Consider the following 11,765-nt stretch of genomic DNA (forward strand, 5'->3'; position numbering starts at 1 on the left):
CATCATCACTCTAAAATATCTTCTCAAGATATCTCAGGTCGCTATCACGTACCACAAATCTGAGGGCTTAGAAAAGAAATAAAGAGAGTCATGAGCAAAAGGCTCAGTGAATAGACCTTACCCTGAATCAGTGATGCCAAACAGAGAGTAAATTATATACTGGATAATATGAATCAGAAAGAGTATCATGCCATGAATGAGTATATGAATGTATCCTCAATAATATATAAATGAAAAGTAGATAACATGTCATAACTGATAAAAGTATATAATCCTCGACCATGAGTAAACAAATCTCCGTATCATACTATCATCATAACTCTCTCTCAAATATGACACATGATGCATGCCGACCATGACCACGTTATGATATCAAATGCAATCATATATGATGAATATTGACCACTCGATAATCAGGTAATCAAATGATAATGAAATCATATGCATTTCTCAACATCATAATCATCATCGACATCTCAGTATAATATCAACATACTAGACCACTGTGCACAGTAAACACCCGGTACCCGGTCTCAACATCATGCCCGAAGGCTCAGAGCATACTTTGCCATCTGCAAGGAGTACCTCAAATATAACCATACCCTGCCATCCTCTAAGGGTATCAACATCCATCCAGACCGGGCACCCTTCTAGCTGATAGAAATCTTGTGAGGATAACTCGCCACATATGCCCTAGCGAACGGCATGTGTCCGAATGTCTGCTGCGCACACAGACTAACGACCTCGGACGTAAGGCCAACAGGATCGCGACCATGTCGAGCGATCAATCATCCACTAAGCGCGTCCTAACCCTCGCGCCCACTCGGGTATCCTCACGCTTTCTATCAACTATCCTATCAATCACATTTCATGCTTTCCTTCTAAATGACAAATCATATGCATATATCCAGTACGATAACAAGTCAATGCATAACAGGAATTTAGGTGGAATAGGAATCAAGAGAAAATGATGCAATGTAGTCTCCAATTGTATCGTCAACACATGCATACTAATGCTAATCTATTACATGCATACTCGTGCTAATCTATTATATGCATACTCGTGCTAATCTATTACATGCATACTCATGCTACAGATCAACTCGGTAAACAATCATAACAGTAGAATCATCTCTGATCATCTCTGTATATATCACCAATGTACTCATATTCCAAATCAGCATAATCAAATACATGATAAAATATGCTCGACTATAATCATCTCTAGATAAAATCATATAATCATGCTAGAGGCCAAAACATGTATATACACAAATATATAATATAACCTAATTTGAGAAAGGCGTCTAAGGGATAAGACTACTCACCGTCTGATCAGAAGATACAAACCACGCATCTCTCACGTCCGTCAGATAACCAAGTGACACTCATCGCTAGCAAGGTCCACGGGGTCTCAAATAAGGGAGTAATCTGAAATATTTAAGTAGTATGATATTAGCAGTTTATCTAATTAGAATTAATTCAGTTAAAATATAAAAGTTTATTAGATTTAGAATCACTTTTCTTTATTTTTTATTGCATAACTAGGTCTATAATATAGATACGATTCAAATATTATATTTTTTTATTATTATAAAATGTTAGTTATAATATAAGGAGAAGAGGCCTGTTTCATTTTATATAAGAGTATTTCTAAATATATAATTATAAAATAAAATAAAATGCTAAATAAGTATAGAGGTGGTCTAATTTTAATTAATTTTATAATTCATACACTATCTTGATTAATTAGGGACAACGCAGTCTTTACTCAATAAAATAATAAATAAATAACTAAATAAACTTAGTATTTTATTTGTTGCAGAATAATCATAAAATTAATAGAAATACTTAAAATATATATGATGAGGGTATTAGAATATAAATCTAATAATTATAATTTACAAATCTATCTATTAATCTAATAGATATGTAAATAAATAAATATAATTATTACCTATATTTATACCTAATTAATCATTAATTATAAAAATTATCATTAATAAAATTATATTGAAGGATATATAATATTATTAAAATAGTTAATGTCTAAATAATCAATTTACATTAATTAAGAAGAAAAATACCTAAATAAATAACATAAATAAACTAATTAATTAATAAATTAATTACATCTGCCATCAGTGCTGGGCCGAGCCCAACACTATGCAGAAGGAAAGAGAAGGAGCTGAGGAAGAAGGAGAAAAAGAAAGAAAGAAAGAAAGAATTAGAAGAAGAAGAAGAAGAGAAGAGGAAGACAAGAAAGAGAGGTGAGAGAGGAGGTTGCGGACCCAGGCCGGCGGGGACGGCACCGGCCGCTGCTGGCCAGCCAGCGGTCGGCCTCTCGCGGGCGGCTCGGCTCCGACGATCCCAACCTCGAGCAAGAGAGAGAGAGAGAGAGAGAGAGAGAGAGAGAGAGAGAGAGAGAAGGAAATAGAGGGGGAGTGAGAGATCTCACCGGCGACGGCGGCTCCAAGGAAGGTGCCGGTATAAAGAGAGAGAGTAGAGTGAGAGGGTGGCCGAGAGAGAGAGAGAGAGAGAGAGAAAGAGAGAGAGAAGGCGGTGGAGGAGTAGTGGCGGCGCCGGGGCCCACCGCGGTCAACTGGCCGCAGCCGGTTGGCTGCGGCAGCGGCCGCAGGCGCGTGGCGCCCTACCAAGCTGCATGAGCAGCTGGCATGGGCACGAGGCCAGCCACAGTGTGGCCGGTCGCATTGTGCCCATGAAATATATATATATATATATATATATATATTTTTTTTTTTTTTTTTTTTTTTGGGATTGGGTTTTTACAATACAAGTACAGAGTCATCTATTAAAATATAAGACAAGGATACAAACACACTTTGGAGTATGTCCACTAATATATATCAGATAAGATAACTCATCTGGTATCTAACCACACTCTACTCCTCACTCACCGACAAGACCTCTAAGGGAGTATCCTGTTTCTCTCGTTCACCTAGGTTTTTGGAAAGGAGAAAACAAAGAGAGTCATGAGCTAAAGGCTCAATGAATAGACCTTATCCCAAATCAGTGAAGCCAAACAAAGAATAAATCAAGTACTGGATAATATAAATCAGAAAGAGTATTATGTCATTAATGAGTATATGAATGTTCCTCAATAATACATAATTGAAAAGTAGATAATATGTCATAAATGATAGAAGTATATATAATCCTCGATAATGAATAAATAGATCTCCATGTCATACTATCATTATAACTCTCTCTCAAATATGACACATGATGCATGCCGACTATGTCATGATATCAAATGCAATGGTGTATAAATTATAATAATCACTCAATAATCAGGTGATATTCTCCGTATCATAATCAACACCGACATCTCGGTATACCATCATCACATTAGACCACTGTGCACAGTCAACACCCGGTACCCGGTCTCAACATCATGTCCGAAGGCTCAGAAATAATACCATTATTTTTGCTTGGCATTATGCCCCTAAAGAATGACAATATAAACACAACTATATATTTTCCACAATATAAAAGTACAATGTAATGTAGCAGTTTACTATACAATCACAAAGTAATATGATATAATCAGAAGATAGCTAATAGAAAATACAATCATCTAAAATCTTTCAGTAGATTTTAAACAACCTAACATATATTTCTACAAGGAAAGATCCATTCACATACCAAAGTGGTGATATATCAAAAAAATTCTTTCAAAAAAATTCATTTGATTATGATTAAAAAACCTATCAATCTGGTATGAGAAGCATGGATCATTTGACAATGAATGGCATGGGTGATCTCTTGTTTAGATCAAATTTGTAACAATGCTTGCTAATGAAACTCTGTCTACAGAATTAAAAAAATCCTAATCGGGTCATTTTGTCCAAATTAGGAAATAGATCAAAATATTCAATACATTCCTTATTCATTTGGATATTTAAATCTAAAAATTTTATTTGATCACAAGTATTTATAAGTTAGGAACTGAGAAAAGATAACTACCGATTTAAATGGCTTGTGGACTGACATTCTGAAAGCTCGCTACTTCCCTAGCTCATCTTTTTACCTTTTTCTTGGTCCTGGCTTGCAATCCTCCAAGTTCGGGATCTAGTTAAACCTCATGTAATCTGGGAAGTTGGCTTGGGTGCAAATATTTCTATAACGCAGGATACTTGGTTCGAGGCATTTCTCTCATATTGTGCTTCCCTCTGGAGTCTCACATGTTACCCACCTAATCTCTCAAACAGACTTATGGAATCAGCAGTTAATCTTCTTAGTTTTTCTGCTGACAATCGCTACTTGCGTTATCAATTTACCGTCGCCTGCCCCTTCCTCTGTTGACTGTTTGCTTTAGAAATTGACCTCCACCAGAGATGTTTCTCTACTCAGTCTGCTTCCACCTCCTCACTTCCTCTCAAATTTCTTTGGCGAGCTATTTGAAGACAATACATATTCTGGCTAGGACTCTTATTTTCATCTAGTGTTGCTACTCACAAGCGCTACCAACTAAGGAAGCTCTCCTTGTGCGCTGGTTTGCTATAGAATAATCTTGCCATCACTGTCCAAGCTCCATGAAATCTATTATTTTTGTGCTTTTTGATTGTCCATTTGCACATGCGGTATGGTTTGGTATGGGATATCGCTGGCCTCCCATTTCCTCTCTCTCAGATTGGTTAATTGACATACATTCTAGCCATGGTGTAGACCTATTCCCTCTTATCTTTGTCACTATGTGGTCTGTATGGAAGGAAAGAAACTAATGCCTACTCAGAAAGTTAGATTCTAGCCCAAAAATTATAGTTTGCTCTATCAAGCTCATCATCTCATTATGGTCCATGACTCCTCTTCGGTGCAGATCACCATGCCGCCACTGTTTGCTCCAACTGAACCCACCTTATTGGCACCAAGGATTGGATGCTAGTTGGCGCTAAGGATTGGATGCTAGTATTAAGCGTTTATCTACGATCAACATCCAGATTGTCCACTGACCAAGGAAGGAGAAGCTCAAGCCCTTCTTACTGCCTCAAACTGATTCAAGCTCACATTCCTTCAAACCGAGTGCTACTTTTTTCTGATTGCAAAATAGTGATCGATTCTTTTTCCTGCCCTCCCTTTTACTACTATTTTGTATATTAGCAGAGTAAATAATTCTTTTGCCCATATTCTTGCTTGTTCGGCCCTCTCCACCCACACTTCGCTACTCAAGTTGCGTGCATCCTGTAATACTTTTTGACTGAATGAATCCTATGACTACGATCTCTCTCTCAAAAAAGAAAAAAGAAAAGAAAAAAGAAAAGAAAAAAGAAAAAGGTAATGATGGGATTCCTCTCAAATCTGAGTCAATCAATAACATATTGTTATTTGGATCTTTAATCTCAATAATGCTGAAGTGTAGGGAACGAACGGAGAGTGGATGCGTGAAGTGAAAATAAGCAAATATTGAACGAATTTATACCATGGAATCAATATACTTCTAGATATGTTTCGTACCTTTTCATAAATCAGAAATTATATAATAGATTTTTACAACATGGAACATAATGAAGATTTAAAACAAATCAAGACCAAAGCCATCAAAATTTTCTACCTAATAATAAGCATAAGGATTTAAAACAAATTAAGAAAGAAAAGAATAAAAAAACAAACAAATGAATTGTGTAGATTTAACATTTTAGATCGCAGATGGAGAGAAATTGACTATTAGGATAGAGGTGGAAAAAATATGGAAGAAGGGAAAGAGGGGTTAAGGTATAGAGAGGATATTTTGATCATTTTCTACTAATAGAAATCCCGGTAAAAAACGTGCATCACTCTATTGTACCTTTTACTTGTGATAAATTTTCCTCTTAACTTATGGAGTGACTTACTTTATACATGGTTTAACCAAATTATTTATAATGAGTGTTTGGTTACAACGTATTTAAGAACGATCTAATTCATGAATAAGTATTAAACCAAACACCACCTTAGTATAATTTTAGCATCAAGAATTCTGTCGTTTTATAAAGGCACTTAGATCATTCAGCAATCCAAATGGAGGGGCGCCTCTTATATTGCATATTACCAAGAAATAAATCAAACTCCCAATTATTTATTTGCTTCTCACTAATCACTAACAAAAATAGATAGGAACCCACCACATCTTAACTATGTACAGTCCTGACCAGCCTACATATCTTGATTTACCCGGTTCTAATATTTCCAGCTCTTTCTCGGATCCAGCAACTTAGCAAATAACGCATGAATTTGGGTTCTCCTCAACACTCTGGACATAGTAATGTGTGGACATATGATGATTGTAAGCCGTATATGCCTTCAGGAGCTCCTCAACCTGTGCATTTGCGTCCTTCTCTCCATGCTTCTTGGGCTCCTCCTTGGGCTCATCTTTCTTCTTCTCTTCCTTGGCAGGCCCAACCGAGAGTATCTCGACGTGCCAGAGTTTTCTCAGCTTTCCCACAATATCCACAGGGTCCACGGATCCGATAACAGTGAGCTTCTTGTCCTTCATGTCTACGGCGATGGAATCAATCCCTATTGTTTAAACATGAACAGATAATTAGCCACTATATCAAAGATAGTTCCAATAAGAACTGGTTACCAGTAACCAAGGGAATTGGCAAGATGAAAGTAATTTTAAACAAGAGATCTGAAAAGGGGAGAAAGCGAGGTAGTCGGTACCTCGAAGGGTCGAGACTGCATTCATCGCCTTCTTCTTCTCCTTGTCGTCATGTAAATCCAGCTTCACCACAACCTTTTGTAGAAATCAAATAAAAGGAGAATAAATATACACCGAAAAAAATTATCGAGGAGTGAAATCTAAATCTGTGACCAGGCATCAAAATTCTTCCGAAATTAAGAACGAACAGTCCCAAGTACAACTAAAACCCCTTTGAAACCACTAATTTCGACAAGAGCAGGAATTAAGCAGATTAGTTTAAGATTAAGAAGAACAAATGGGTTTCAATAGATTACGTGTTATAAATCTTACCTTTTTGTCTCCGGACATTGTCTATTTTGCACTGACAAAATAAAAGGTAGAAGAAATATAGCGTATGAAAGAGGAGAGAAGAGCCTCCAAGAGCTGTGTACAAATAAAATTAACGATTTAAGTGGTGGTGGGGTGGGCATGGAAGCCATATATATAACAAAGCGAAGAAGTCAGGTATGTTTAGAGGCGCGTATTTGACGAGATCTTTCAGAAAAATAATATTGTATATAGAGGTATTAAGGAAGGTGCGGCGATGCTCGTAATCCTGGACGCTTCATTTCGTCTCTTCACCGTCGCACGCCAGAGTTGGTCAATAGCGAATAACAAATTTATTATTCTAAAGGATATTGGCAGTTGGTGTTTATTTATTTGACACCCTCTTCCTTGCCAGAACTGAGGCATAGTAAAATAGGACTAGCAACCTATCCTTGAAGTTGCCTTGGATAAGACAAAGCCAACGAGCTCACACATATAGTGAAGACAATCTTGAAATGTTTGTAGATGCTGAGGAACTTTGTGGTCCAGCAGCAAGTGATGCTATACTACTTGGCATCAATAATCGCTGGGTAAGTGTATATTTATCCTAAGTATAACTAAATTTGGTAACATGATTTAAATTTGTTCTATAGAAAATGGAGAATCACAAGTGTTACCCCAAACCCCCTTTTTGAGAACAAACAATGTTCTAAATAAAGAGTTCGTGGGTTTCTTACCTTTTTGTCTCCGGACATCGTCTCTTAAGTGCTCACAGAATCAAAGGTCAAGTAAATGCAGAGAACAAAACAGAAAAAGCAGGAGAATCTCCAAGTGTTGTATGCGAATTAATGAGAGTCTCAATTGGTGATGGCAATGGAGACGATACTCATACATACATATAGTGTGTGTTCCGTTGACTGACGAAGTCTTCCAGAGAGACTATTGCGTGGAGAGGAAGGTAGGTGAGATGGTTGGTTCTCCTGACCGCGTTCTTCTCATATGGTCTTCCCTCGCGCCCGCCGCCACTACCATTGGTCAACAACGAGATAATAGTTTTCTATAAGTCCCGACTCCATTGACGTCAGCCTTGTGTGAGAAGGGAATAGATTGAGGGTTAATTAACAGGAAAATAAGAAATAGGAAAATAAGAAATTGAAAGAATGGAATCAACTTAAACATTTTTAACCCGCTATGTGTTTCTGCGAACCGGATCAGATCGGATCATATCATGAGGATATTGGATTTGATTGATCGAGTCTAGTTATCTTATTTATTCTGCTTGTGTAGTTTAAAATTTAAGTAGGTTAGAGTTTATTTAATTAGCTAAGGTGTTAACCAACTTTTGCACAGTTTTAGGAAATTATTCTGTAGATATTCATTAGTTGTTCGAATATTATGAGACCACTTGAAGAAGATTGAAGATTTCCTAATCTACAACTTTTGTATTCAAGATTTCTCTATATTAGGACTTCATCTGTGGTATAATGAAGAATGTACATTCTGAAAAGGATAAGGAAGGCTGATTTAGCTAAGTCATGTTTATCTCTATGTCATATTTATCTTTAATGTAAATCCTTAAGATAAGCATAGTTAAATTATGTAAGCCACTAAGGGAAGTTCAATTAAATCATATAAGCCTCTAAGGTAAATTCAATTAAGTTATATAAGTCTCTAAGACAAATTTAATCAAGTCATATAATCATCTAAGACAAGTCTTAGTTCGAGCCATATAAGCCTTTAGAGCTAAATCTGAGTTAGACTCATTGTACCCGACCTCTATATATAGAGGGTCTCGGCTTTACACATGGAAGCATCTAAGCATTGAGAATTAATTGAGTTTAGTTTTTTTTTATTCTCGCATTTACCGTTCTTTATCATAGTCGTTAGATTGTCTTTATATTCCTAGGAGTAGATCTAAGTTAAAAACTCAAATTCTACCTCCAACTCCATAGCCACCACTAACTCCAGCAGTCACGCTACTATACGGCCGTACCATCGCCCTTGCCGTTCGCCACCCTCCGATAACTGCCGTAACATAAAATATTTACCATTTTACTCCGTTCTAGCCTTGCTCCATTATTTTAATTATATCTTTTCATCCAGATATCTAATTTGATGCGAAACTAGAGCCATTAAAACCCTATCTTGTGAGCTATCAACATTTTTATAATTTCCTTACGTTTGGACGGTCCAAATCTGGTACATAACATATGTGTGCCTCACATGTGAGGTTGCCTTTCACGTGTGGGCCGAGAGGCTAGTAGTACAGGATCATCACTAGATAAGACTATCACAAATTCATCCATAATATAAAAATAATAGAATCTCTAAATACAAGAATACATCTTAAAAAGTATGATACAATAAAGGAAGAAAAACATATCCCGTTACAAAATATTACACTATAAGAAAAATAAAATAGACCTAATGCTCTACTAGCTGTTACAAAGCTCCCATCACCGGTCAATCTGCAATTTATGTCAAGTATAAATGAGTATAATTTTAAGCAAGTGATATTATCACTAGTCAGATAAAATAGATATAAGTACACCTAACATGAATGTTGCATGAATATCTAAATAACAAGACATCATAGTAGCAAGACACAATATATTGGTTAGTACAGTCTGAGCCGAGGCATGCTAACTCTTTCTACAATTACTCATCACGCCTAACACTACAAGTATGGATGATTTCTAAATAAAGAAAGCAACCTCCTCATCTTCTTCTCGTCGGTGTTGGATAATTAAAGAGCTAATTGCCTTTCTTTTTCTTTTTTTTATTATCATCCTCTAATTTTATGAATATTATACTTGAACCCCAACAGCTCATCCAGAGGAGCTCTTATGATCTTTACTCTCTTATATTGTGGTGACTTTTGATTTTGTCCCAATTTTTTGGCAAATATCTAAGAATTTTTCTCACCATTTCAAGATTGAAAGCATTAGTAATATTGAAAAATCTAATAAATATATTAAAAACACATTCTTCCCGACCAATCTTATGATCATCCATCAATTTTCCTATTTTTTATACAATTAAGTCTCTTTTGATCACGTTAAAGTTACTATCTTGATGTTTCTTGTGTGATTGAACGTGATATCTTAGCGTTTTCAAGTGGAAGATGGATTTCATTTAGGGCCTTCATGGTTTCTAGAACTTTTTAGATTTCTTGCTATCTTTTTGTATGCTTTGGGCATGTATTGAATCTTGCAACTTGTTTCTTTATCAAGAATGCCTAGAAAAGCTGCAGTTTCCAAGAAACCAAGGCCGCCTTCATCACCTACTTCGGCTCCCAAGTTTTCTACATCTACGGCTGCAGGGCGATATAAACATAATTTTGGCACTCGACCTATTATCTACATCGAATAGATCTTTACTGAGCGAGGATGGTTATCCATGTGTCGGATGAGTGGGACTGCATATGTGAAAGTTGTTAGGGAATTTTTTAGTAATGCCACAATTTAGAACGCTGTATACGTTCTATTGTCCGCGGGGTTTCGATATACTTGGACTCCGATGTTATTCATGCTGAACTCCAACTTCCTGATGGCGAGTTCCAGAATCCATCGTCTGCTCCACTTCCTGATGTCAAAGAATATGCTGGTATTGTGTTAATCAAAGGGGAACGTTGGAAGGGAAACCTGATGCCTCATGCGAAACTGACATCATTGGCTCGCATGCTTCACCTGCTTTGTCTGTACAACATCACCCCCAAGACTTGACATTCCAGTATTAGTCCGGATCGTGCCTTCCTCCTTCATGCGATGTTGTTGGGAGTTTCTGTTGATATGGCTACGGTGATCTACGATTCCATTCTAACAGATGCACAGAAAGAAGCGCCTCGTGAAGGGTTGCCGTTTGGCATATTTATTACCAATTTGTGCACTCAGAGTGGGGTGCGAGTGGATGCCTCGGAAGCTTCCCTTACTTCGCAAAAACCGTTGGATCGGATAACTCTTAAGCGGAGTCAAGCTCATGATCAGTCGTCTCCTCTCAAGTCGTCCTCTTCCGCCGCTGGACGTTCATCACACCTTGACATTTCTGATGATGGTTCTAACGATGACTCATCTCACACTGAGGGGGAGTTACCACAGTTCTCTGACCGTTTCGATCAGCTTAGCACTCAGGTGTAGGACCTCCATTCGGTCGTGAATGATTTACGAGCTGAGCAAGCTCGTCAGGGGACTGTACTCGACTCCGTGTTGTTGATTCTTTATCGTCAGTTCCCTCCGAGTTCCTAGTCTTTGGCATTTGTGTCAAAAAGGGGGAGAGTGTGTGTGAGTTTAGACATGTGTTTAGAGTTTACGAGTTTACTGGTGTAGGGGGAGTGCTGGCATAGGGGGAGTGTACTAGTTTATGTTTACTGCATAATAACTTTGTTTGAATACTGTGAACTTTGTTTGCTTGAGTACTTGTGAACTGCTTGCTTGATAACTTGTGTTTGGATTGTTATTCATTTCAAGTTATTTTCACTTGATCTTGGATTGGTATATTTTTATTTGCAGGGATTGATGTGCTAAAAGTACTAGACTTGTTGAATGCTCATTTTGAAGTCTTTGTAATATCTTGTAATGTAGATGTTTTATCACAAATTGCGAAAGGGGGAGATTGTTAGGTTTTTAATTGTTGGCAATTATGTACAAAATATTCTAAGTGTATTTTTACATGTATATGAGCTTTATACAAGTCTAGAATATCTCTGGTTTGAAGAATTGCAAGATTATTGGAGAAAAGTTGTTGAGTTAACACTCGCGTTCGAACACACCAACGAAGTTTGAAAATCTTGGATTCTCGTGAGTTCGGATAAGACTTG

The 11,765-nt window shown here is 37.1% G+C and overlaps 1 protein-coding gene and 1 long non-coding RNA gene across 3 annotated transcripts; one reads left to right on the plus strand and one right to left on the minus strand.

Annotated features, from left to right (window-relative positions):
- The first annotated feature begins 4,206 nt into the window (after window positions 1-4,206).
- LOC140801288 (uncharacterized) lies at window positions 4,207-5,145 on the plus strand. The gene is made up of 2 exons (XR_012111404.1): window positions 4,207-4,759; window positions 4,841-5,145. It is a non-coding gene; the product is annotated as an uncharacterized lncRNA (long non-coding RNA).
- Window positions 5,146-6,056: 911 nt separating this feature from the next.
- On the minus strand, window positions 6,057-7,840 carry LOC140801231 (heavy metal-associated isoprenylated plant protein 39-like). Of its 2 annotated transcripts, none has more exons than XM_073156242.1 (3): window positions 7,687-7,840; window positions 6,664-6,736; window positions 6,057-6,516 (listed from the first exon to the last, which is right to left on the minus strand). In XM_073156242.1, the coding sequence occupies exons 1-3, from the start codon at window positions 7,702-7,704 to the stop codon at window positions 6,212-6,214; spliced, it is 396 nt and encodes a 131-aa protein (XP_073012343.1). In that variant the 5' UTR covers window positions 7,705-7,840; the 3' UTR covers window positions 6,057-6,211. The 2 variants fall into 2 exon arrangements, with proteins under 2 accessions (XP_073012343.1, XP_073012344.1); XM_073156243.1 differs by lacking the exon at window positions 7,687-7,840 and adding an exon at window positions 6,974-7,309.
- Window positions 7,841-11,765: the final 3,925 nt, after the last annotated feature.

The sequence above is a fragment of the Typha latifolia genome, chromosome 14 (genome assembly GCF_019914945.1).
Source record: "Typha latifolia isolate L0001 chromosome 14, TyphaL0001v2, whole genome shotgun sequence".
Lineage (NCBI taxonomy): Eukaryota > Viridiplantae > Streptophyta > Magnoliopsida > Poales > Typhaceae > Typha > Typha latifolia.